At 43.2% G+C, this 25,873-nt stretch overlaps 1 protein-coding gene across 3 annotated transcripts in view; it reads left to right on the top strand.

The window, feature by feature from the left end:
* mical1 (microtubule associated monooxygenase, calponin and LIM domain containing 1) overlaps nt 1–23,163 on the top strand; it is a 49,059-nt gene extending 25,896 nt beyond the window's left edge. For 2 of the 3 annotated variants that reach the window (XM_084185267.1, XM_084185266.1), the window contains exons 10-26: nt 3,940–4,055; nt 4,367–4,493; nt 5,193–5,280; nt 7,376–7,523; nt 7,800–7,996; nt 9,218–9,318; nt 9,737–9,790; nt 10,101–10,335; nt 11,558–11,628; nt 11,864–12,524; nt 14,180–14,395; nt 14,522–14,625; nt 14,844–14,957; nt 15,316–15,409; nt 20,057–20,150; nt 20,488–20,558; nt 21,755–23,163. In XM_084185267.1, the coding sequence (XP_084041393.1) occupies nt 3,940–4,055; nt 4,367–4,493; nt 5,193–5,280; nt 7,376–7,523; nt 7,800–7,996; nt 9,218–9,318; nt 9,737–9,790; nt 10,101–10,335; nt 11,558–11,628; nt 11,864–12,524; nt 14,180–14,395; nt 14,522–14,625; nt 14,844–14,957; nt 15,316–15,409; nt 20,057–20,150; nt 20,488–20,558; nt 21,755–21,963 (2,700 nt within the window). In that variant the 3' untranslated portion in view covers nt 21,964–23,163. The remainder of the gene's footprint in view (nt 1–3,939; nt 4,056–4,366; nt 4,494–5,192; nt 5,281–7,375; nt 7,524–7,799; nt 7,997–9,217; nt 9,319–9,736; nt 9,791–10,100; nt 10,336–11,557; nt 11,629–11,863; nt 12,525–14,179; nt 14,396–14,521; nt 14,626–14,843; nt 14,958–15,315; nt 15,410–20,056; nt 20,151–20,487; nt 20,559–21,754) is intronic. The other variant, XM_084185268.1, reaches the window with a different exon arrangement.
* Nucleotides 23,164–25,873: the final 2,710 nt, after the last annotated feature.

The following is a 25,873-nucleotide window of genomic DNA, read 5'->3' on the forward strand; positions in this document are numbered from 1 at the left end:
AACACCTGCTCGTTTCATGGCATAGACTGACCAGGTGAGTCCAGGTGAAAGCTACAGTGGGGGAAAAAAGTATTTAGTCAGCCACCAATTGTGCAAGTTCTCCCACTTAAAAAGATGAGAGAGGCCTGTAATTTTCAGCATAGGTACACGTCAACTATGACAGACAAATTTTTCTCCAGAAAATCACATTGTAGGATTTTTAATGAATTTATTTGCAAATTGTGGTGGAAAATAAGTATTTGGTCACCTACAAACAAGCAAGATTTTACAGACCTGTAACTTCTTCTTTAAGAGGCTCGTCTGTCCTCCACTCGTTACCTGTATTAATGGCACCTGTTTGAACTTGTTATCAGTATAAAAGACACCTGTCTACAACCTCAAACAGTCACACTCCAAACTCCACTATGGCCAAGACCAAAGAGCTGTCAAAGGACACCAGAAACAAAATTGTAGACCTGCACCAGGCTGGGAAGACTGAATCTGCAATAGGTAAGCAGCTTGGTTTGAAGAAATCAACTGTGGGAGCAATTATTAGGAAATGGAAGACATACAAGACCACTGATAATCTCCCTCGATCTGGGGCTCCACGCAAGATCTCACCCCGTGGGGTCAAAATGATCACAAGAACGGTGAGCAAAAATCCCAGAACCACACGGGGGGACCTAGTGAATGACCTGCAGAGAGCTGGGACCAAAGTAACAAAGCCTACCATCAGTAACACACTACGCCGCCAGGGACTCAAATCCTGCAGTACAAGACGTGTCCCCCTGCTTAAGCCAGTACATGTCCAGGCCCGTCTGAAGTTTGCTAGAGTGCATTTGGATGATCCAGAAGAGGATTGGGAGAATGTCATATGGTCAGATGAAACCAAAATAGAACTTTTTGGTAAAAACTCAACTCGTCGTGTTTGGAGGACAAAGAATGCTGAGTTGCATCCAAAGAACACCATACCTACTGTGAAGTAGGGGGGTGGAAACATCATGCTTTGGGGCTGTTTTTCTGCAAAGGGATCAGGACGACTGATCCGTGTAAAGGAAAGAATGAATGGGGCCATGTATCGTGAGATTTTGAGTGAAAACCTCCTTCCATCAGCAAGGGCATTGAAGATGAAACGTGGCTGGGTCTTTCAGCATGACAATGATCCCAAACACACCGCCCGGGCAACGAAGGAGTGGCTTCGTAAGAAGCATTTCAAGGTCCTGGAGTGGCCTAGCCAGTCTCCAGATCTCAACCCCATAGAAAATCTTTGGAGGGAGTTGAAAGTCCGTGTTGCCCAGCGACAGCCCCAAAACATCACTGCTCTAGAGGAGATCTGCATGGAGGAATGGGCCAAAATACCAGCAACAGTGTGTGAAAACCTTGTGAAGACTTACAGAAAACGTTTGACCTGTGTCATTGCCAACAAAGGGTATATAACAAAGTATTGAGAAACTTTTGTTATTGACCAAATACTTATTTTCCACCATAATTTGCAAATAAATTCATTAAAAATCCTACAATGTGATTTTCTGGATTTCTTTTTCTCATTTTGTCTGTCATAGTTGACGTGTACCTATGATGAAAATTACAGGCCTCTCTCATCTTTTTAAGTGGGAGAACTTGCACAATTGGTGGCTGACTAAGTCCTTTTTTCCCCACTGTATGTTATCTTGATGTCACTTGTTAAATCCACTTCAGTGTAGATGAAGGGGAGGAGACTGGTTAAAGAAGGACTTTTAAGCCTTGAGACACGGATTGTGTATGTGTGCCATTCAGAGGGTGAATGGGCAAGACAAAATATTTAATTGCCTTTGAACGGGGTATGGTAGTAGGTGCTAGGTGCACCGGTTTGAGTGTGTCAAGAACTACAACACTCCTGGGTTTTTCACGCTCAACAATTTCCTGGGTGCATCAAGAATGGTCCACCACCCAAAGGACATCCAGCCAACATGACACAACTGTGGAAGGCATTGGATTCAACATGGGCCAGCATCCCTGTGCAATGCATTTGACACCTTGTAGAGTCCATGCTCCAACGAATTGAGGCTGTTCTGAGGGCAAAAGGGGGTGCAACTCAATATTAGGAAGGTGTTCCTAATGTTTTGTACACTCAGTGTGTATACAGTATGTGTATGTATATAAACAGTGCATTCGGAAAGTATTCAGACCTCTTGACTTTTTCCACATTTTGTTACGTTACAGCTTTATTCTAAAATTGAAAGTAAAAACTCATCAACCTACACACAATACCCCATAATGACAAAGCAAAAACAGTTTTTTAGAAACATTTGCTAATTTATATTTAAAAACAGATACCTTATTTACATAAGTATTTAGACCCAATGCTGTGAGACTCGAAATTGAACTCCGGTGCATCCTGTTTCCGTTGATCATCCTTGATCTTTCTACAACTTGATTGGAGTCCACCTGTGGTAAATTCAATTGATTGGACATGATTTGGAAATGCATACACCTGTCTATAAAAGGTCCCACAGTTGATAGTGCATATCAGAGCAAAAACCAAGCCATGAGGTCGAAGGAATTGTCCGTAGAGCTCAGAGACAGGATTGTGTCGTAGGCACAGATCTGGGGAAGGGTACCAAAAAATGTCTGCAGCATTGAAGGTCCCCAAGAACAAAGTGGCCTCCATCATTCTTAAATGGAAGAAGTTTGGAACCACCAAGACTCTAGAAAGAGCTGGCCGCCCAGTCAAACTGAGCAATCGGGGGAGAAGGGCCTTCGTCAGGGAGGTGACCAAGAACCCAATGGTCACTCTGACAGAGCTCCAGAGTTCCTCTGTGGAGATGGGAGAACCTTCCAGAAGGACAACCATCTCTGCAGCACTCCACCAATCAGGCCTTTATGGTAGAGCGGCCAGACGGAAACCACACCTCCGTAAAAGTCACATGACAGCCTGCTTGGAGTTTGCCAAAAGGCACCTAAAGGATTCTCAGACCATGAGAAACAAGATTCTCTGGTCTGACGAAACCAAGATTGAACTCTTTGGCCTGAATGCCAAGCATCACGTCTGGAGGAAACCAGGCACTGCTCATCACCTGGCCAATACCATCCCTATGGTGAAGCATGGTGGTAGTAGCATCATGCTGTGGGGATGTTTTTTAGCAGCAGGGACTGGGAGACTAGTCAGGGTCGAGGAAAAGATGAACGGATCAAAGTACAGAGAGATCCTTGATGAAAACCTGCTCCAGAGCACTCAGGACCTCAGACTGGGGCGACGGTTCACCTTCCAACAGGACTACGACCCTAAGCACACATCCAAGACAACACAGGAGTGGCTTAGGGACAAGTCGCTGAATGTCCTTGAATGGCCCAGCCAGAGCCCGGACTTGAACCCGATCGAACATCTCTGGAGATACCTGAAAATAGCTGTGCAGCAACGCTCCCCATCCAACCTGACAGAGCTTGAGAGTATCTGCAGAGAAGAATGGGAGAAACTCCCCAAATACAGGTGTGCCAAGCTTGTAGCGTCATACACAAGAAGACTTGAGGCTGTAATCGCTGCCAAAGGTGCTTCAACAAAGTACTGAGTTAAAGGGTCTGAATACTTATGTAAATGTCATATTTTTGTATTGTTTTTTTATACGTTTGCAAAAATTTCTAAAAACCTGTTTTTGCTTTGTCATTATGGGGTATTGTGTATAGATTGATGAGGGGAAAAAACTATTCAATCCATTTTAGAATAGGTGGAATACAATAGGTCCAATACAAAATGTGGAAAAAGTCAAGGGGTCTGAATACTTTCCGAATGCACTGTATATATTATACACACAGAGCTCTGTTAAGAAATGAGGCATTCAATCAGCTTAATGCATCAGCTTGTGGGTGTTAAATCAGCACAGAGAATCATACCTTTATTTCCTTACTTTTAAATCTGATAAGTTGCCATGTCAATACACAGGAAAATTAAGAATTCTAAAGGATGTGTGTGTGTGTCCACAGCCGTTCTGGCCTCTGGGAACAGGTATTGCCCGTGGGTTCCTAGCTGCCTTCGACACAGCGTGGATGGTTAGGAGCTGGGGCAAGGAAAGACCCCACCTGGAAGTCCTTGCTGAACGGTAAATAAGCTTTTTCTATATGATCAATAACACCACCTTTAAAAGCATGTGACCATCCCTCTTCGCTGTATAGAAGGGATGACCCTGGCTGGGCTTCTCAGAGAGAACTCTTCAACTGGTAATGCCGCTCTAGTCTTGTAACTGTATATCTTTGAACATCCATTACTTCACAAGCAACTGCTTGTAAAAATCTTACTGTACATACCCATCAGAATCTTCTGTTCCTTAGTCGGAGCGTCTTCTTCAGGTCCATAGTGAGTTTCTGAGGTAGAGCTATCTCTTAAAATATGTCTTTCCCTCTGACTGAATAGAGAGAGTATCTACCAGCTCCTGTCCCAGACCACGCCAGAGAACATCAGTAAGAACTATAGCGCCTTCAGCATAGACCCGGCTACACGCTACCAGCACGTCAACCTCAACTCCGTCAAGGCCAACCAGGTCAGAAACAGAAATATCATCCATTCTAGTCCTTCTATTTCTATAGTCAGCGCCGACACAAACCTATACTCATGCCTGATTCACATTATTGGGCTGACCAGAACTGCACAGTGCTGGCTTGGATATTTTCTTTTTTCAGCACGGTTCCAGCAACTATAGGGGATGCGTAACCAGGTCAGCTCAGTAATGTTCGGGTTGGTACGATAGTGGGAAAGGGTGTGACTGCTTCTCTGTATCAACGCTAGCAAAGTGAACTGTATATTGTTCTGTGTAACATTGTAAACAAGTTTTGAATTGAATCAGTGCTGCTCTGCCATTTTGCCTGATATTTCCTATAGTATACATGCATAGTCAGGAAACCGCTGTGTGTGTGTGTATATCGTGGTGAGCCGGCTGGGAAAGGGTATTGATCTGAAAGGCTTTAGAGAGCTTTCACAAACTACAAGATCAATTACACTGCATTAAACCAAACCCCAGCTTCTGCCTTTATGATCCCTGCTGTGTTCTTAGCCTGGTCCCAGGTCTGTTTGTGTTGTATAGCCAACTCATATGCTTGTTGCTTGACAATGACCATAGGAGTTGGCAAGACAGCACAAACGTATGTGTTACCAGGCTACTATGTTCTGGCTTTAGTGTGAAGTTGATCTCAACTGTTGTGTCCTATTGTTTATTGTGATTCCCTCTCTTTGCATTACGAAGGTGAAACACCTCTATGACGTGGAAGAACACCTTATTTCTGGCAGACCCACCAAGAAGGACAAAGGCAAGTGGTCTCACTTGCGACAAGGTCAGTCTGGCTTCACTTTACTAGAGCAATAATGCATGAGGGGCAGGGGTGTGATTCATTTAGGTTTTGGCACGGCTGTGCTGTGCTGAGATCATGGGCACGAAGAGACTACAACCCATTAAATACATGTAAAAAAAGTAAAATAATAATGTTTCCTGATCTTTCTTATATATCTCAGATAGATATAGGTCAGACACTTCAGAACAAACTGCCCTTAGTCCCCCCCCAAAAAAATCTATCTGTTGTTCTATGTAGTGAATCTGTTATTCAATGCGTTTGTATGGGCTAATAGCAGTAAGGCCACAAAAAAAACAAAAAAACGTATTTGATGCTTCAAGGGGTCTTAAAATTCAAAATCAATCTTGGTATGACCTTCTTAAAACAATTCCATATACAGTGGGGAGAACAAGTATTTGATACACTGATTTTGCAGGTTTTCCTACTTACAAAGCATGTACAGGTCTGTAATTTTTATCATAGGTACACTTCAACTGTGAGAGACGGAATCTAAAACAAAAATCCAGAAAATCACATTGTATGATTTTTAAGTAATTAATTAGCATTTTATTGCATGACATAAGTATTTGATCACCTACCAACCAGTAAGAATTCCGGCTCTCACAGACCTGTTTGTTTTTCTTTAAGAAGCCCTCCTGTTCTCCACTCATTACCTGTATTAACTGCACCTGTTTGAACTCGTTACCTGTATAAAAGACACCTGTCCACACACTCAATCAAACAGACTCCAACCTCTCCACAATGGCCAAGACCAGAGAGCTGTGTAAGGACATCAGGGATAAAATTGTAGACCTGCACAAGGCTGGGATGGGCTACAGGATAAAAGGCAAGCAGCTTGGTGAGAAGGCAACAACTGTTGGCACAATTATTAGAAAATGGAAGAAGTTCAAGATGACGGTCAATCACCCTCGGTCTGGGGCTCCATGCAAGATCTCACCTCGTGGGGCATCAATGATCATGAGGAAGGTGAGGGATCAGCCCAGAACTACACGGCAGGACCTGGTCAATGACCTGAAGAGAGCTGGGAACACAGTCTCAAAGAAAACCATTAGTAACACACTATGCCGTCATGGATTAAAATCCTGCAGCGCACGCAAGGTCCCCCTGCTCAAGCCAGCGCATGTCCATGCCCGTCTGAAGTTTGCCAATGACCATCTGGATGATCCAGAGGAGGAATGGAAGAAGGTCATGTGGTCTGATGAGACAAAAATAGAGCTTTTTGGTCTAAACTCCACTCGCTGTGTTTGGAGGAAGAAGAAGGATGAGTACAACCCCAAGAACACCATCCCAACCGTGAAGCATGGAGGTGGAAACATCATTCTTTGGGGATGCTTTTCTGCAAAGGGGACAGGACGACTGCACAGTATTGAGGGGAGGATGGGTGGGGCCATGTATCACGAGATCTTGGCCAACAACCTCCTTCCCTCAGTAAGAGCATTGAAGATGGGTCGTGGCTGGGTCTTCCAGCATGACAACGACCCGAAACACACAGCCAGGGCAACTAAGGAGTGGCTCCGTAAGAAGCATCTCTAGGTCCTGGAGTGGCCTAGCCAGTCTCCAGACCTGAACCCAATAGAAAATCTTTGGAGGGAGCTGAAAGTCCGTATTGCCCAGCGACAGCCCAGAAACCTGAAGGATCTGGAGAAGGTCTGTATGGAGGAGTGGGCCAAAATCCCTGCTGCAGTGTGTGCAAACCTGGTCAAGACCTACAGGAAACATATGATCTCTGTAATTACAAACAAAGGTTTCTGTACCAAATATTAAGTTCTGTTTTTCTGATGTATCAAATACTTATGTCATGCAATAAAATGCAAATTAATTACTTAAAAATTATACAATGTGATTTTCTGGATTCCATCTTTCACAGTTGATGTGTACCTATGATAAAAATTACAGACCTCTACATGCTTTGTAAGTAGGAAAACCTGCAAAATCGGCAGTGTCTCAAATACTTGTTCTCCCCACTGTAGCTTAGGAGAATGTATTAATCAAAGCATTATTTCAACGCCTGCCTTGATGCAATGTCGCTATGTTTCATCGTCCTAATGCAGTGTTCATATGTGTGTTCATGGCCCAGATTCGATTGGAGCGTTTGAGGTGCTTTTGAAGTGGTGCCAGCAGCACACTGCAGGGTACGACAGGGTGAAGGTGAAAGATCTGAACCAGTCCTGGAGGTCTGGCCTGGCCCTGTGTGCCCTCATCCACACATTCAGACCCCATGTCATGTGAGTCTCTTGGCTTTACAAGGGGGGCAAGTCAACATATCCACCACCAATGTAGAAAATGCACAAGTAGTACTACAGAAGGAAAAACTTACCCATAAGCCTACAGTCAAATTTCATTGATCTGAGGTGCTTTTCCTGTTCAAGTTATTCATGGTACTAACTGTCCAATAAGAAAACAAACTTCTGTGTTCTGTTACAAATAGTTTTGCTATTGTGTGCCCTACTGAACATGCCCGTGGCCAACATAGTAACTATCCCTCACCTCTCCCTCCACAGTGACATGTCCTCTCTGGAGGAGTCTAATGCGGTCTACAATAACCAGCTGGCCTTCAACTTCCTGGAGAGAGAGCTGGGCATCCCTCCCATAATGTCAGCCAGTGACATGTCTTCCAAGGGACAGATAGACAAGCTCTCCATGGTGCACTACCTCACACAGATCCATGATGCCTTCAACGAAAGGACTCCTACTAAAGGTATGCATTAGGGCAATGATTGTCATACGTAATTATCACCATGATTGTTTGTTTGATTACTTGTAGCCTTGACTCCAGCTATCTGGAACAAGAATGTTGTGTTGGTCTATTTTCACGAGACTACATGATGTATATTTATATAATTTTCTGTTACTGTGACATTGTTATCTTGTCATTGAGCATAGTTATATTCATTACATAAAGATGTTTTGGCCATATTTCTAGTAGGCATTTCTTAAAACGCTGGACCAAGATTAACCGTATCAATAGCCTATTATTAGTGAAAGGAATTGAATCTGGCCCCAAGTCGGTTGTTTAGACAGTACACAGCTTATGTAACCCCGTTTGTACAAAGGCTCAGGTGTTTTTCCCTCTGAAATGTGTTTGATGTTGATAAAAGGGAGAGGGCTGTCATTGTCCCTTTAAAAGCATTACCCAGCATACCTCTGGTTAGAGTAGCTGGGGCTGAGCTCATAACCAGCCCTGATTGGCTGCCGGGGTTATGCCGCTCTCCTGCACTCAGTGGGTAAGCCAGGCAGCAGCCAAAGCAAACAGCATCAGCCTCTGAGGAAATGGCTTATCAGGCTTGGGTGGGACTAGCCTCACCTAAAAGAGATCTAGCTACTATTCCTGCTGTGAGGAGTACAGATTTTCCTGGGCTGTTTTTGCTGCCAAAGGTATTTCTGGTAAATACTAGCAGAGTGTGTAGGAGGGATATTTTCAGTGGGATCCAGCATTTGGAAGCAGGCTTGGAGAGCGGTTGTGACATGCTCCGCTTGGCTTTGTCTTGTCTCTGTGATGCTGTAGGTAGCGTGCCACTCTGTAAGGGGATCGGCTGGCTGGCTGACACACAGATGAGCATGCAGGAGGGACCTGGCCTGTCTGTCACGGGGGCGCTTGCTGTAACCTTATCTGAGCGCCAGAGGGAGAGTGGGGAGTGAAGTCTCATGGCACAGAGTTCTCTTAGGGGGATTGACAAGTTGAATTAAATTACATCTCCTACAAAGCCTGGTTTTCAACAGCAGTGTAGAGAAGCTCTGTGTGTACTATAAGATGACTGACAGCATTTTTACATAAGAGAGATTGGTAATTAAAAGGCAGAACACCCTGTTTATATACAAGAAGCTGTGTTAGTTTGGTGGCTGTGAAACATGTTTGTTGTTCCGCCAGAACAGAGCAGGAGGATACTAAAGCGTGTGTGTTTGTCTCTCTCTGCTGCAGAACCTCAGAGCCTTCCCCTGAAGCCGTCTAAAACCCTGTCTTTTCGGTCTGCTGTGTTCTTCCTCAACAACCTCAAGCACAACTCTCTGCAGCGACGCAAGGTAAGGCTCAGGCAAGCAGCTGCATGTTGTCACTGAAACCACTGTAGTTGGCAGTTTAGTGTTTATTTAATATCAGGGATTGAGTGGATAAGAACATTTGTGCAAAAGCAATTGTCTGTTGGGTTAAAAGGGGAGTAGGCCAACCTCAAGTTCATATGGACGTCATTATTTTTCATGCAACTCCCTGCAGAGCCGCTAGGTGAGCTAAGACAAGCAGCTGCATGTTGTCATACTGCATGAGGTTTACAATTTATTTTGGCCTTTGTTGGCCTTTTCCAAAATCAACTGTAATGGCAAAGATACTTTTCAAACATGCAAGATATTATCTAAAGCATTGTTCATTTTGAGGTAATCCGTTATTCAGTTACATAATTGAATCCATAAACGTGGTCACATGACTGTTTTGTCTTTTACACAGGAGAGACTGGCAACCAAGAAAGAAAAAAAAGGGATGATGGGAGAGGAAGAAGATGTGAGTAGTTCAGGACTACTCCAACTGCTATACTATAACATGTTTCTGTGCTTTGTTATTGAACTACTAATATCACTGGCTGTTGTTCCTCTATTTGATTACTACTGGGATACAGCACCCAGAGACATGTACAGAGTGAAGACCTTTGTAAGAGTTGTTGAGCCCACCAGATTTGTCATTTTGTATTGTCTTTATTTGGCCTTCAGGACTACTCCCTAATGTTAAACCATAAGCACATGTTTTTATGCTATGTTATTGAACTACTGTAGAAATATTACTGTTGCTCTCAATCCCCCCCCCCCCCCCACAGCCTGTAGCTCCTCTCTCAGCCCCTGAGGTGACCCCTGACCCTGTGAACCCTGACCCTGAGCTGAGCCTGACGTCAGGCATCAGCAGCAATGAGGAGTGTTACTTCTGTGGCCAGCGGGTCTATGTTCTGGAGAGGATCAGTACTGAGGGAAAGTTCTTCCACCGTAGCTGCTTCACCTGCCATCAGTGCGGCACCACCCTTAGACTGGGCGGGTATACCTTCAGCCAGCACACTGGTGAGTAGTGAGCACCGCTTGAACCACAGCCTATACTCGGGTACTATTTTTCAGGGCAATAGGCTAGTGGGCAATCTGCAATTTATTACTAAGATCCCAATGAGCCTTTTTAATATATATATATTTTTTTTTTACAAGATTCTATAATTGAACATAATGTTACTGTACAATAGAACAATATAACATATTGTTACTGTACAATAGTACAATAGAACATCATGTTACTTTACAATAGAACATCATGTTACTGTTAACTAGAACAATATAACATATTGTTACTGTACAATATAACGTCATGTTACTTTACAATAGAACAATAGAACATCATGTTACTGTACAATAGAACATCATGTTACTGTACAATAGAACATGTTACTGTACAATAGAACATCATATTACTGTACAATAGAACATCATATTACTGTACAATAGAACATCATGTTACTGTACAATAGAACATCGTGTTACTGTACAATAGAACATCATATTACTGTACAATAGAACATTGTGTTACTGTACAATAGAACATCGTGTTACTGTACAATAGAACATCATATTACTGTACAATAGAACATCGTGTTACTGTACAATAGAACATCATATTACTGTACAATAGAACATCATGTTACTGTACAATAGAACATCATATTACTGTACAATAGAACATCATATTACTGTACAATAGAACATCATATTACTGTACAATAGAACATCATATTACTGTACAATAGAACATGTTAATGTACAATATAACATTGTGTTACTGTACAATAGAACAATAGAACATCATGTTACTGTACAATAGATCATGTTACTGTATAGTAGAACATGTTACTGTACAATATAACATCATGTTACTGTACAATAGAATAGTCATTATTTACTCAAGCATGGAAAATATTCTGTGTGAAATGTTTTGTAAAATTGTATCTGTATCAAATTACTCCCTCTTTTATCAATACAGAAACAGAATATAGCTATGTCTAGTCCAAAAGCTGCCGTACCTGTAGTAAGTTAAAACTTACATTTCCGGATGATAAATACAGCACAGTTAACTTGATTTATGCACCATATGAAAAATTCATGGAAGATACCCTTTTACATGTTTTATGGTTCATGTGAAAAGGGGAACAGGAGAAAAGGTTGTCAAATAGGGTCTCTCTCTAACGTGCCAGATCCAGACTCTCTGAAAGCTGTTGTTTACCTTCTCATGTGCCCTCAGGGAAGTTCTACTGTGAGCTGCACTCTGAACAGCTAGAGATGGAGAACGGGAAACAATGCCCATCCCTTCAGGTGGGTTTCTGTTCTAAGTTTGAGCAGATGGTAAATTAAACTGTTCTGTTGCATACCATGTTGCCAGCTTGTGGCTTACCTGTCTATGTCTGTACAATAAGCACAGCTAGTGGGTATAAGTAGTACATTGGTGTTGAGTCACAAGACTGGTTCATTTCACAGGGCATGTTTAATCACATGATACAATGCCTATGCTACAGTGCTTCTTCAATTCGTTCAAATTTTTTCCTTCCAGGAAACCATAGAAGATCACAATGAGAAGAAGAGAGGTGTGAATGGGATCTCCAGTGAAGGGCACTCCCCTTGTCCCTCTGAAGATGATGATGAAGAGTACTCTCTAGACTTGGGTCCTCCTAAACCAATGGATCCTCAGGGTCAGGAACACCCCAGCAGCAAACAATCTAATCCTGTAGAGGAGCCCAATGTCCCACCAAATCCACCCATAGACGTTTTCCCGACAAAAGGGTTTAAGGCCTGTGAGGTGGAGGAAGAGGAGGAGGGGAAGGAGAGGGTCGAGGATCCCCCCTCATACCCCCTGACCCCTGTCCCAAAACCTCGCCTCTCTTGCTTGGACATCCCCAGCCCTCAGGCCTCCCCTCCTGTACCCAAACCACGCACCATCCTCCCCACCCCAAAAAGGGACATGTCACCGGCCCATGTAGAGGAGAAGGGGTCCCTCAGAGCAGCAGGAGAGAAAGGGACCCCCAAGGCAGCCACAGCCCCTGACTCTGGGGCGAAGCAGTCCCTGCGGAAGCTGCAGCTCACCGATGAGGAGAAGAACCAGCTAGTCAACCTGAGCTTCAGCCTGGACTCTGACTTGGAGACACCAGAGACACCTGGTTCTTCCTCTTGCTCCTCAGCCACAGCAGGGGGTCCCAGCCCACCCAAACCTCCAGGTATTCCTCTTCTCTTTTATGATTGCTTTTGTTTGTTTTGATCTCTTCTACTGTGTTTTAACTGTAAAATTGTTGCAATTTTAAACGGGAATGATTGAATATACAGTGCATTCGGAAAGTGTTCAGACCCCTTTACTTATTACACATGTTGTTATGTTACAGCCTTATTCTAAAATGGATTAAATTGTTTTTTTCATCAATCTACACACAATGCCCTGTAATGACAAATCAAAACCTAGGTTTTTAGAAATGTTAGCAAATTTATTAAAAGAAAAAAACGGAAATATGACATTTACATAAGTATTCAGACCGTTTACTCAGTACTTTGTTGAAGCACCTTTGGCAGCGATTACAGCCTCACGTTTTCTTGGGTATGACGCTACAAGCTTGGCACACCTGTATTTGGAGTTTCTCCCATTCTTCTCTGCAGATCCTCTCAAGCTCTGTTGGGTTGGATGGGGAGCGTCGCTGCACAGCTATTTTCAGGTCTCTCCAGAGATGTTCGATCGGGTTCAAGTACGGGCTCTGGCTGGGCCACTCAAGGACATTCAGCGACTTGTCCCGAAGCCACTCCTGTGTTGTCTTGGCTGTGTGCTTAGGGTCGTAGTCCTGTTGGAAGGTGAACCTTCGCCCCAGTCTGAGGTCCTGAGCGCTCTGGAGCAGGTTTTCATCAAGGATCTCGCTGTACTTTGCTCCGTTCATCTTTCCCTCGACCCTGACTAGTCTCCCAGTCCCTGCTGCTAAAAAACATCCCCACAGCATGATGCTACTACCACCATGCTTCACCGTAGGGATGGTATTGGCCAGGTGATGAGCAGTGCCTGGTTTCCTCCAGACGTGACGCTTGGCATTCAGGCCAAAGAGTTCAATCTTGGTTTCGTCAGACCAGAGAATCTTGTTTCTCATGGTCTGAGAATCCTTTAGGTGCCTTTTGGCAAACTCCAAGCAGGCTGTCATTTGCCTTTTACAGAGGAGTGGCTTCCGTCTGGCCACTCTACCATAAAGACCTTATTGGTGGAGTGCTGCAGAGATGGTTGTCCTTCTGGAAGCGCCTCCCATCTCCACAGAGGAACTCTGAAGCTCTGTCAGTGACCATCGGGTTGGTTCTTGGTTTCGCCGGGTGGCCAGCTCTAGGAAGAGTCTTGGTGGTTCCAAACTTCTTCCATTTAAGAATGGAGGCCACTGTGTTCTTGGGGACCTTCAATGCTGCAGAAATGTTTTGTACCCTTCCCCAGATCCGTGCCTCGACATAATTCTGTCTCGGAGCTCTATGGACAATTCCTTCGACCTCATGGCTTGGTTTTTGCTCTGACATGCACTGTCAACTGTGGGACCTTATATAGACAGGTGTGTGCCTTTCCAAATCATGTCCAATCAATTGAATTTACCACAGGTTGACTCCAATCAAGTTGTAGAAACATCTCAAGGAGGATCAATGGAAACAGGATGCACCTGAGCACAATTTCAAAGATTGATGAGGAAAAACATTTATTTAATAAATTTTAGAATAAGGCTGTAACGTAACAAAAGGTGGAAAAGTGAAGGGGTCTGAATACTTTCCGAATGCACAAAGCTTCCTTTTGAGGGATGATAAAAAATTATGTTCAAAATGACCACAGTCGGTAGCTTGAGAGTTAAATCGAGTTTGATTTGAGGTGCAGATTGCCAGGAGGAGGGCTACTGGAGTGGGGGCCCGAGGGTGGCTGGACGCATCCGGGATCACAGGAACCGCCGTTGCTTTAGGAAGAAAGAGGAGCCTGCGGAGGGCCAGGGTCAACACCGCAGGGTCCGCTCCAAGTTCTCCCCCTGGAACCTCTCCTCCCCTCGGCCGAGGAGGGACTACCGCTTCAGCGTCCTCAACAGCCACCCAGGTAAAGCTCCCGGTAAAGACTGTGGTGTTACCTGATCTAGACCCCCAAAGAGCAACCAGCAGTTGTTCATACGCATGTTCTTCATATCTGTCCTGAATGAATTATTTTATTTCTCTAACTTCACAGAAGTACACTATGGCCACAGTGTATCCGAAGAAGATGGTGCTGAAGATGATGAAGATGAGTTGGATATGTTTGGAGTAGATGGCATGGATTTATATGATGATAAGGTAAGGACTGGGACTTGTTTAGCTGGCATTTTTATTCCATATATGGAATTTCATATATTTATTATTATTATTATTATTATTATTATTACTATTATTATTATTATTATTATTATTATTATTATTATTATTATTATTATTAGCTACACACACACACACACATACACATACACACACACACACACACACACACACACACACCCTTACTCTGCTGTCTCTAGTTCCAGACCGTCCCTTCAGACCCTGTGGAGGCTGAAAAGCTAGAGCTGCTGAAGATGAGGACTTTGGAGCGTCGGGCCAAGACGTGTGAGATACAGCGCTTCCACAAAGCCCAGGTCAGTTCACAGTTCACCAAGTTATCTGATCTGCTTTGGAATATTTAAAGGGATACTGCGCGATTCAGGCAATGAAGCCGTTTTTCTACTTACCCAGAGTCATGAACTCTTGGTGGATACAATTTTTATGTCTCTGCGTGCAGACATTACGCTAACTCTAGTTAGTATTGGCTCGCGAAACTACCTCTAACTTCCTTCATACTGCACGCAGAGACATATAAATGGTATCCACGAGTTCATCTGACTCTGGGTAAGTAAACATTTTTCCCAGACTCTCGCAGTATCCCTTTAACACTGGATGCAGTATTGACGATTGCTGCTTATCCAATGTTACCCATCTTTTGCTTGTACTCTCCAGTCTATCCAGAGGCGACTGGAGGAGATCGAGGTGACGTATAAAGAGCTGGAGGATAAAGGTGTGGTGCTGGAGCAGGTACTCAGAGGAGAGGAAGGTGGGAACTCCGACAGATCATTTGCTCTAGCTAACACAATGACCACTAACAATAACTAGGAAAATGTTGACCTTAGCTTGCCCTGAACAAGAGATTTGACTTTTCATATTTGATCCTTTGATGTTCTGATGGAGGTAATTATACCGAAACATTGGTATTAGGCTGACTTTAGTAAGCCAGCAATGTACAGCTGGACTTTTTAGTCTTTCGCCCTTTACCAATCACATACAGTGCCTTCGGAAAGTATTCAGACCCCTTGACTTTTTCCACATTTTGTTTTACGTTACAGCCTGAATTTAAAATGGATAAAATTTAGATTTTGTGTCACTGGCCTACACACAATACCCCATAATGTCAAAGTGGAATTATGTTTACAAATTAATTAAAAATGAAACGCTGAAATGTCTTGAGTCAATAAGTATTAAACCCCTTTGTTATGGCAAACCTAAATAAGTTCAGGAGTAAAAATGTGCTTAACAAGTCACATAAGTTGCATGGACTCACTCTGTGTGCAATAATAGTGTTTAACATGATTTGTGAATGACTACCTCATCTCTGTACCCCACACATACAATTATCTGTAAGGTCCCTCTGTCGAGCAGTGAATTTCAAACACAGATTCAACCACAAAGACCAGAGAGGTTTTCCAATGCCTCGCAAAGAAGGGCACCTATTGGTAGGTGGGTACAAAATATGTTTTAAAAAATAACAGCATTACCCTTTGAACATGGTAAAGTGACAGTGCATTCGGAAAGTATTCAGACCCCTCGACATTTAACATTTTGTTACGTTACAGCTTTAATCTAAAATTGAATAAATATCAATCTACACACAATACCCCATAATGACCAAGCAAAAACAGTTTTGCAAATTTATTAAAAACACTTACATTAGTATTCAGACCCCTTACTCAGTACTTTGTTGAAGCGCCGTTGGCAGCGATTACAGCCTAGAGTTTTCTTGGGTATGATGCTACAAGCTTGGCACACCTGTATTTGGGGAGTTTCTCCCATTCTTCTCTGCAGATCCTCTCAAGCGTCGCTGCACAGCTATTTTCAGGTCTCTCCAAAGATGTTAGATTGGGTTCAAGTCCGGGTTCTGGCTGGGCCACTCAAGGACATTCAGAGACTTGTCCCGAAACCACTCCTGTGTTGTCTTGGCTGTGTGCTTAGGGTCGTTGTCCTGTTGGAAGGTGAACCTTCGCCCCAGTCTGAGGTCCTGAGCGCTCTGGAGCAGGTTTTCATCAAGGATCTCTCTGTACTTTTCTCCGTTCATCTTTCCCTCGATCCTGACTAGTCTCCCTGCCGCTGAAAAACATCCCACAGCATGATGCTGCCACCACCGTGCTTCACCGGAGGGATAGTGCCAGGTGTCCTCCAGACGTGAGCCTTGGCTTTCAGGCCAAAGAGTTCAATCTTGGTTTCATCAGACCAGAGAATCTTGTTTCTCATGGTCTGAGAGTCCTTTAGGTGCCTTTTGGCAAACTCCAAGCAGGCTGTCATGTGCCTTTTACTGAGGAGTGGCTTCCATCGGGCCACTCTACCATAACGACCTGATTGGTGGAGTGCTGCAGAGATGGTTGTCCTTCTGGAAGCTCCTCCCATCTCCACAGAGGAACTCTGGAGCTCTGTCAGTGACCATCGGATTCTTGTTCACCTCCCTGACCAAGGCCCTTCTCCCCCGATTGCTCAGTTTGGCCGGGCGGCCAGATCTAGGAAGAGTCTTGGTGGTTCCAAACTTCTTCCATTTAAGAATGATGGAGGCCACTGTGTTCTTGGGGACCTTCAATGCTGCAGAAATGTTTTGGTACCCTTCCCCAGATCTGTGCCTCGAGACAATCCAGTCACGGAGCTCTACAGACAATTCCTTCGGCCTCATGGCTTGGTCTTTGCTCTGACATGCACTGTCAACTGTGGGGACTTATATAGACAGGTGTGTGCCTTTCCAAATCATGTCCAATCGATTGAATTTACCACAGGTGGACTCCATTCAAGTTGTAGAAACACCTCAAGGATGATCAATAGAAACAGGATGCACCTGAGCTTAATTTGGAGTCTCATAGTAAAGGGTCTGAATACTTATGTAAATGTGAGTCATTTCAGGAAACTAGGCTTATGTCGCGCGTCACTACTTCAAAGGAGTGCCATTTTTTATCAAAATACGTTTTTTGGCAGAAATGCCTTTTTGAACATGTGAACTTTCATTTGCCTTAATAATAAACTTGTATGCTATCTGTAAATACGAATACAATTGTTAAATTATGAGCCTAGTTGGTTTAGCCACGGAAAAAGACAGCAACCTTCCCGCTAGCCATGATTGGCTGAGATAATGAGTGGGCTGGACATGCCGAGAAATTAGTTTGGATTGATCTGCCATGTAGCACGCTTCTGTCTATAATATGAGCTGGTCAGTATGTGTAGGTAATCCTTTCTAACGTGCCTTTTCTGAAAGATATCACATAGTAGAACTGTATAAGTGTTGCTCTCCACTTTCTGGAGGACAGAGTTTTTTGAAATCAGTTGAGTATGATAGCTAAGGAGATGGAGAAAATTCTGGCGTTTAATTACACATATGCAGACTGAGTCGAAAAGAGAACACACAGAATGCTGTTGTATAAAACACCTGTCTCCGGATTATTTCTTCAAACTAAGGGCAACTATGGCATCCGTGACAGAGTGGGATAAGCGTCCATCCCTGTATACGGGTAAGAGAGTCTAGCTAGCTACATTTTCAGATATTACACGTTTCTAATTTTGTCAGAAAGTCATTTTCATTTTAAGTTAAAGTGAACTGTTCGCTAGCTAGCTAACGTTAGCTGGCTGGCTAACTAGCTAACATTACGTGTATGATCTGTGTAGTAATATTCTTTGTATCTCAGAACCATTTGCATTGCTAGTTATAGCGTAATGTTAGCTAGCTACCATTGAACCTGGTTGGTTAGCTACCTGCAGATTCAGGCAGGGTAGTAAGGTAATGAGTTGGGATTATGGTTCATTGTTTAGCTAGCTAGCTACATGTGTAAAAGACTCCACTATGCAAGTAACTATTTCAATAGAATGTTTATGATGTCACTGCGACAGCTGTCGATATATACGTAGCTAGTAAATTCGCTCTGGCTATCTACTCCGATTTCAGAGCACTCTCGTCTGAGTGAGGTTACACGTTTATCAACTTTCAAAGCAGAATTACTTTCCCATTGTTCCTGAATTGTAGTGTATGATATACCATTTTCTAGCTCTGAGTCTCTACTTTTATCCAATGTAAAAAACACAATTTCAAATTTTGCTACATAAGACCGAATCGAGCAGATCGGTCATAAATAAGTTATTTCAGCATTGTATTTTTATAAATGTGCACGATTTTCTAAAAACGTGTTTTTGCTTTGTCATTATGGGGTATTGTGTGTAGATTGATGAGGATTTCTTTTTAAAAATCAATTTTAGAGTAAGGCTGTAACATAACAAAATGTGGAAAAACGGAAGGGGTCTGAATACTTTCCAAATGCACTGTATTAATTACACTTTGGATGGTGTATCAATACACCCAGTCACTACAAAGATACAGGCGTCCTTCCTAACTCAGTTGACGGAGAGGAAGGAAACCGCTCAGGGATTTCACCATGAGGCCAATGGTGTCTTTAAAACAGTTAGAGTTTAATGGCTGTGATAGGTGAAAACTGTGGATGGATCAATAACATTTTAGTTACTCCATAATACTAACCTTAGTGACAGAGTGAAAAGAAGGAAGCCTGTACAGAATAAACATATTCCAAAACATGCATCCTGTTTGCAATAAGGCACTAAAGTAAAACTGCAAAAAATGTGGCAAAGAAATGAACTTTATGTCCTGAATACAAAGTGTTGTTTGGGGCAAATCCAACACATCACTGAATACCACTCTTCATATTTTCAAGCATGGTGGTGGCTGCATCATGTTATGGGTATACTTTTAATCGGCAAAGACTAGGGAGGTTTTTAGGATAAAAAGAAACAGAATAGAGCTAAGCAAAGGCAAAATCCTAGAGGAAAACCAGCTTCAGTCTGCTTTCCAACAGACACTGGGAGAGAAATTCACCTTTCAGCAGGACAATAACATAAAACACAAGACCAAATATACACAGGAGTTGCTTAGCAAGACGACATTGAACGTTCCAGAGTGGCCTAGTTACAGTTTGACTTAAATCAACTTGAACATGGCTGTCTAGCAATGATCAACAACCAACTTGACAGAGCTTTAATAATTTTTTTAAGAATAATGTGCAACTATTGTACAATCCAGGTGTGCAAAGCTCTTAGAGACTTACCCAGAAAGACTCACAGCTGTAATTGCTGCCAAAGGTGATTCTAACAGGTATTGGCTCAGGGGTGTGAATACTTATGTAAATTAGATCTTTCATTTTCAATACATTAGCAGAAATGTCTAAACATGTTTTTTCACTGTCATTATGGGGTATTGTGTGTGTAGATGTGTATAAATAAATAAATAATAACATTTAATCCATTTTTGATTCAGGCTGTAACACAACAAATGTGTGGAATAAGTCAAGGGGTAGGAATACTTTCTGAAGGCACTGTAATCCCCTTCCTTATTTTCACCAACGAATGGTGGAAAATACTTTTGACATTCACCCTCTGTTTCCTCCCCCAGGCAGCTGTGGTTCTCCTGAGATGATCGACCAGTGGGTCCATCTGGTCCACCAAAAGAACGCTCTGGTCTCTGAGGAGTCAGACCTTATGGTGGCGTGAGTATATAGCCCCGTTTTTATTTTATTGACATTTTTATTCATCACATTTCAATACTTATTGAGTAAAGCTTTGTTTTCTGTGTAGCGCATAAGTTCCCAAGCCAGTGGGGACACAGCAGCAGACGTCCCTCTCTCCACACTGTCACTATTGTATGATCTGACCCTTATTCAACAGTTACTTCCTTGTTTTGTTGCCTCATGAGCTTTTGTCAGTGTGGGGGTTTGCTCACAGTTTACTATAAGGCTCCATTGACTGAAAACAGCCAGAAGCAGTCTTCTAGGTTGAGTCCCCCTGTTCTTATCAAGCTGGTGTTTCCTTCTCTTGGCCGCTCAGGTCTCGACAGCTAGAGCTGGAGGACAAACAGAGCACGCTAGAGATGGAGCTCAGACAATACGAGCTGGATGGTAAGTTACCCTACACAAACAGTTTCTTGTCTATATGATGTTCACTGTATTTCAATGTGAGACAAAGACCGAAACGTTGCATTTGTGTCACTAACCACGTTTCCATCCACAGTTTTTATGCGAGTAAAGTCATACAATATTTTTTAAAAATCATGACAGCTGTGATGGAAACAGGAAGTTTCGGTACAACTTTATAAATGCAGACAGATCATTTGTTGGTTTGACATGGTGTGATCTTTTTGTGTAAAATAAATTATGTGAAAAATGGCAGTGTAAACACCTTTATGCGCAAATATTTATATAATATCCATTATATCGAAGTAAACTTGGAGTCACACGATGACATGGTGTGTGGTCCTCCCACTATGACTCTGAAAACCATGCAGTTTAAATTAGGCTATAGATTAAATAAGTTATGATGAACTTCACAGGGTGGTGAAAGTGCACGGTATGAGCTTGATGCTTCTTTCCAATAAATGTTGAGGGTCTTATTCTGGTGACATGATGATCGATGCTTGACTGCCGTTTCGACAAATAAAAACATTCTCTCTCTTATCCATTATCTCATCATGTAGACTAGCCTACCCACAGAGCAGTGGAGGCTGGTGGGACAGGCTCATTGTAATGGCTGGAATGGAATCAAATGGCACGGAGTCAAACGTGGTTTCCATATGTTTGATGTGTTTGATACCATTCCATTAATTCCATTCCAGCCATTACAATGAGCCCGTCCTCCTATAGCTCCTCCCACCAGCTTCCACTGCCGCAGAGCCTACCCTCACTGTCTGTAAGCTGTTGGCTAGAGCGCATGTGCCATGACCAGAGTAGTATTTGCTATTTAACGCACTGGTAGAGTTGAAAATGTGATAGAAACACATTGAACATTTCGATTTTTATCCGGTACATGAAAACTTATGTGAAAAAGTACATTTTGTGTGCACTACATCATCACACACTGTGTTTTATTCCTAACAAGTCCGTTTTGTTGGAAACACACCACTGGTGGGAATATTTTCTTTATGTGGATTTGAGAATATTTGCATGAAAGTCTGTCGCCAATTGGATGGAAACCTAGCTACTGATAGTATTGTTGAGAGATCACTTATTGGGAGCAGCAAATAGTGTGCGGATAGACTTCTTTCTGTTCAGCTCCTGTTCAAAGTTTGTCATTTTCATTGTGTCCGTGTCCACCCCAGACTCTGAGAAGACGGCGGAGCAGCAGGCAGAAGAGGACCGTGTGCTGCAGGATATGCTGGAGGTGGTGGACATGAGGAACTCTCTGGTGGCCTTCCTGGACGAGAAGAGACTCAAAGAGATGGAGAGTGATGAGCAGCAGGCCACCTCGCTGCTAGAGGTCAAGAGATACCCTACAGCCACAGCAGGGGCACAGGTGTACTGGGCGTGAGGGCGACTTGGGACGTAATATACACCGGCTGTACAAAACTTTAGGAACACCTCAGAACAAACTCAATTTGTCGGTGCATGGACACTACAAGGTGTCGAAAGCGTTCCACAGGGATGCTGGCCCAAGTTGACTCCAATGCTTTCCACAGTTGTGTCAAGTTGGCTGGATATCCTTTGGGTGGTGGACCTTTCTTGATACACACGGGAAACTGTTGAGCGTGAAAAACCGGTGCGTCTGGCACCTTCTACCATACCCCGTTCAAAGGCACTTAAATATTTTGTCTTGCCCATTCACCCTCTGAATGGCACACATACACAATCTTTAACCGGTCTCCTCCCCTTCATCTACACTGATTTGAAGTGGATTTAACAAGTGACATGAATAAGGGATCATAGCTTTCACCTGGTCAGTCTGTCATGGAAAGAGCAGGTGTTCCTAATGTTTTGTACACTCAGTGTATATGCACACACACACATACAAACAGTAACACACATACACGTACAGGTACACCCACTGCCACAAACACACACACACACATAAAAACATGTGCAGTTACATACACACTTAAATATATTAAGAGAGACTTGCTGCTTACAGACACACACACATATTCTTGCATTTGCAAAGCCAAAGATGTATTTCTCCACAAGTGTTGTGCTCAGTGTTGAGCCACAGTGTACTGACCGAATCCAGAGGCAACGACACAGACCCTGGCCTGGAGAACTGGCTGTCCTTCCTGGCCTGTCCCCACGGGCAGTCCATCCGCAGTCAAGGCAGTCCTGCTCCAGCAACCGCCCTAGGACAGAGGGACCACCACAGCCAGCTGAACTCACACCAACCTCACTGAGGACCTGCTGACAATACAAAGCTAAGGACCCAAAGTCGCAGGTTCTTAACACAGGGTGGACTATGGAGATATTATATTCTGTGGGTTGGACAGTATTGTTTAAATGGATTCATGCTCATTTATTTGTGCAACCCTGAATGAGCGAGTTCTGCTAAGCACAAAGGTAATGAGCTTATTGCAATTCTACTTTTGTATATTAGATGCAGTATAATACAACAAAATTAGTAGTTTGAGATTGGTCCATAAAAATTAGTTTATAAAATATATATTAAAGGGTCAGTGCCGTTAACGTGATTTTCCAGTTTTCTTAATGATATTTCCACACTGAGGTCAAAATAACACTCTGAAATTGTGAAAATTATAATGCCCTTTTTGTGTAAGAGCTGTTTGAAAAAAATTGCTGGAATTTCAGCCTGTTCAGGGAAGGGGAGGTGGACTTTTTGGCTCAGATCATGACATCACAATCTGATCAGATTATTCTGACCAATGACCTGTCATCTTATATTTGCGTATGTATCCTCCTACTTTGAAGGGGTAAGAGGGGTAGGCCATAGAATGAGGAATTCTAATATAATTTAATAGGATCTCTATGGTGTAGGTTCTCTCGTGTCTAGACCAGGGCTCTAACTTGATTCAGTTTATCAACCAGCTATATTAGAATCGGGTGTGCTAGATTAGGGTTGGAGCGAAAACCTACAGGATGGTAGCTCTCCAGGAACAGGGTTGGAGAGCCCTGGTCTAGATGATGCTATCTACCAATCAGGGCTGTGTATGTAAATACATTAACATTTGTATAAACACGATCAGACTGAGCATTTCAGTGGAAAAGGAGGCTCAGGGAAATAAATGATAAAAAATATAATTGTAATGAAATAAAAACACTGATTTTATTAGACGTACAGTGATGATTTAAAAAAATAACACTAAGACTGCATGGGGGCTTTAAATGGATGAGATTAATATTGCTATTACTTATTATTATTTTTTATTATTTTTAATTTTGTTAGCACTTTTCAGTGACTCACGTGGATTGCTTTGCATGTTACATTGATAGTTAATGTTATTCTCAGGGGTTAACGGGGCTCTCTAGGAATCAGTGTTGGATATGTCACAAAATGACCTTTTTATATATTGATCACTTCATGGATATGTGTGGTACTAAGACTAAATTCTGGTAGTTTTCCACTAATTGGTCTTTTGACCAATCACATCCGATCTTTCACATCAGATCGTTTTCAGAGCTGATCTGATTGGTCAAAAGATCAGAATTTGGCTGCCTGTCTAAACGCAGCCTATGATGGTGTATGGGTGAAATGCATTCGGAAGTATTTTTTGTTGTTGTTGACTATAGCCATTAGCCATCATTTGTCATTTGCAAATCTCTGTAAATAAATATGTTAACAGTATGGCCAAGTTTAATATAGGGAAAACTGTTGTGCGTGAGACCCAGCCTTAGGCCTATGTATCTTCCAGTTCAAGGCTGCCATATTGTGCTGCCAGGACAGTACTTTGCAGAATATCAAATAAAGAATGCACTTTCAGCTCCTTTTACTAAGGGCTCTATTTAATCTGTATTGCTGAAGCGGTACAGATTGCGCAGTAGAAATGTAAAGGTAATTTCCGATTGAGCGGACATATGCAGCGTTTACTGCGAATGCAGTCTCCGCTAACGCAGGAAACTTGCCTTTAAATTTCAATCATGCTGCAATGCTGAACTTCCGTGATACATATTGAATAGACAAGAACCCTTACAGTGTATTCGGAAAGTATTCAGACCCCTTTACTTTTTCCACATTTTGTTACATTACAGCCTTATTCTAAAATGGATTGGGGCCTCTTGAGTGGTGCAGCGGTCTAAGGCACTGCATCGCAGTGCTTGTGGCGTCACTACAGACCCGGGTTCGATCCCAGGCTGTGTCACAGCCGGCCGTGACCGGGAGACCAATGAGGCGGCGCACAATTGGCCCAGCATCGTCCGGGTTAGGGGAGGGTTTGGCCGGCCGGGATGTCCCTGTCCCATCGCGCTCTAGCGACTCCTTGTGGCGGGCCGGGCGCCTGCAAACTGACTTCGGTCGCCAGTTGTACAGTGTTTCCTCCGACACATTGGTGCAGCTGGCTTCCGGGTTAAGCGAGCAGTGCGGCTTGGCAGGGTCGTGTTTTGGAGGATGCATGGCTCTCGACCTTCGCCTCTCCCAAGTCCATACGGGAGTTGCAGTGATGGGACAAGACTGTAACTACCAATTGGATATCACGGAAAAGGGGTAAAAAGTAACAAACAAAAACATTTGATTACATAGTTTTTTTCCCTCAATCTACACGTAATACCCTATGATGACAAAGCAAAAACAGGTTTTTAGAAATTTTTGCAAATGTATTAAAAATAAAATACGGAAATATTACATTTACATAAGTATCCAGAACCTTTACTCAGTACTTTGTTGAAGCACCTTTGTCAGCAATTACAGCCTTGACTGTTCTTAGGTATGATGCTACAAGCTTGGCACACCTGTATTTGGGAAATTTCTCCCATTCTTCTCTGCAGATACTCTCAAGCTCTGTCAGGTTGTATGGGGAGTGTCACGGCACAGCTATTTTCAGGTCTCTCCAGAGATGTTCGATCGGGTTCAAGTCCGGGCTCTGGCTGGGCCACTCAAGGACATTCAGAGACTTGTCCCGAAGCCACTCCTGCGTTGTCTTGGCTGTGTGGTTAGGGTCACTGTCCTGTTGGAAGGAGAACCTTCGCCCCAGTCTGAGGTTCTGAGCGCTCTGGAGCAGGTTTTCATCAAGGATCTCTCTGTACTTTTCTCTGTTCATCTTTCCCTCAATCCTGACTAGTCTCCAGTCCCTGCCGCTGAAAAACATCCCCACAGCATGATGCTGCCACCACCATGCTTCACCGTAGGGATGGTGCCAGGTTTCCTCCAGACGTGACGCTTGGCATTCAGGCCAAAGAGTTCAATCTTGGTTTCATCAGAACAGAGAATCTTGTTTCTCATGGTCTGAGAGTCTTTAGGTGCCTTTTGTCAAACTCCAAGCGGGCTGTCATGTGCCTTTTACTGAGGA

The sequence above is a fragment of the Coregonus lavaretus genome (genome assembly GCF_964263955.1).
Source record: "Coregonus lavaretus genome assembly, chromosome: 20".
NCBI lineage: Eukaryota > Metazoa > Chordata > Actinopteri > Salmoniformes > Salmonidae > Coregonus > Coregonus lavaretus.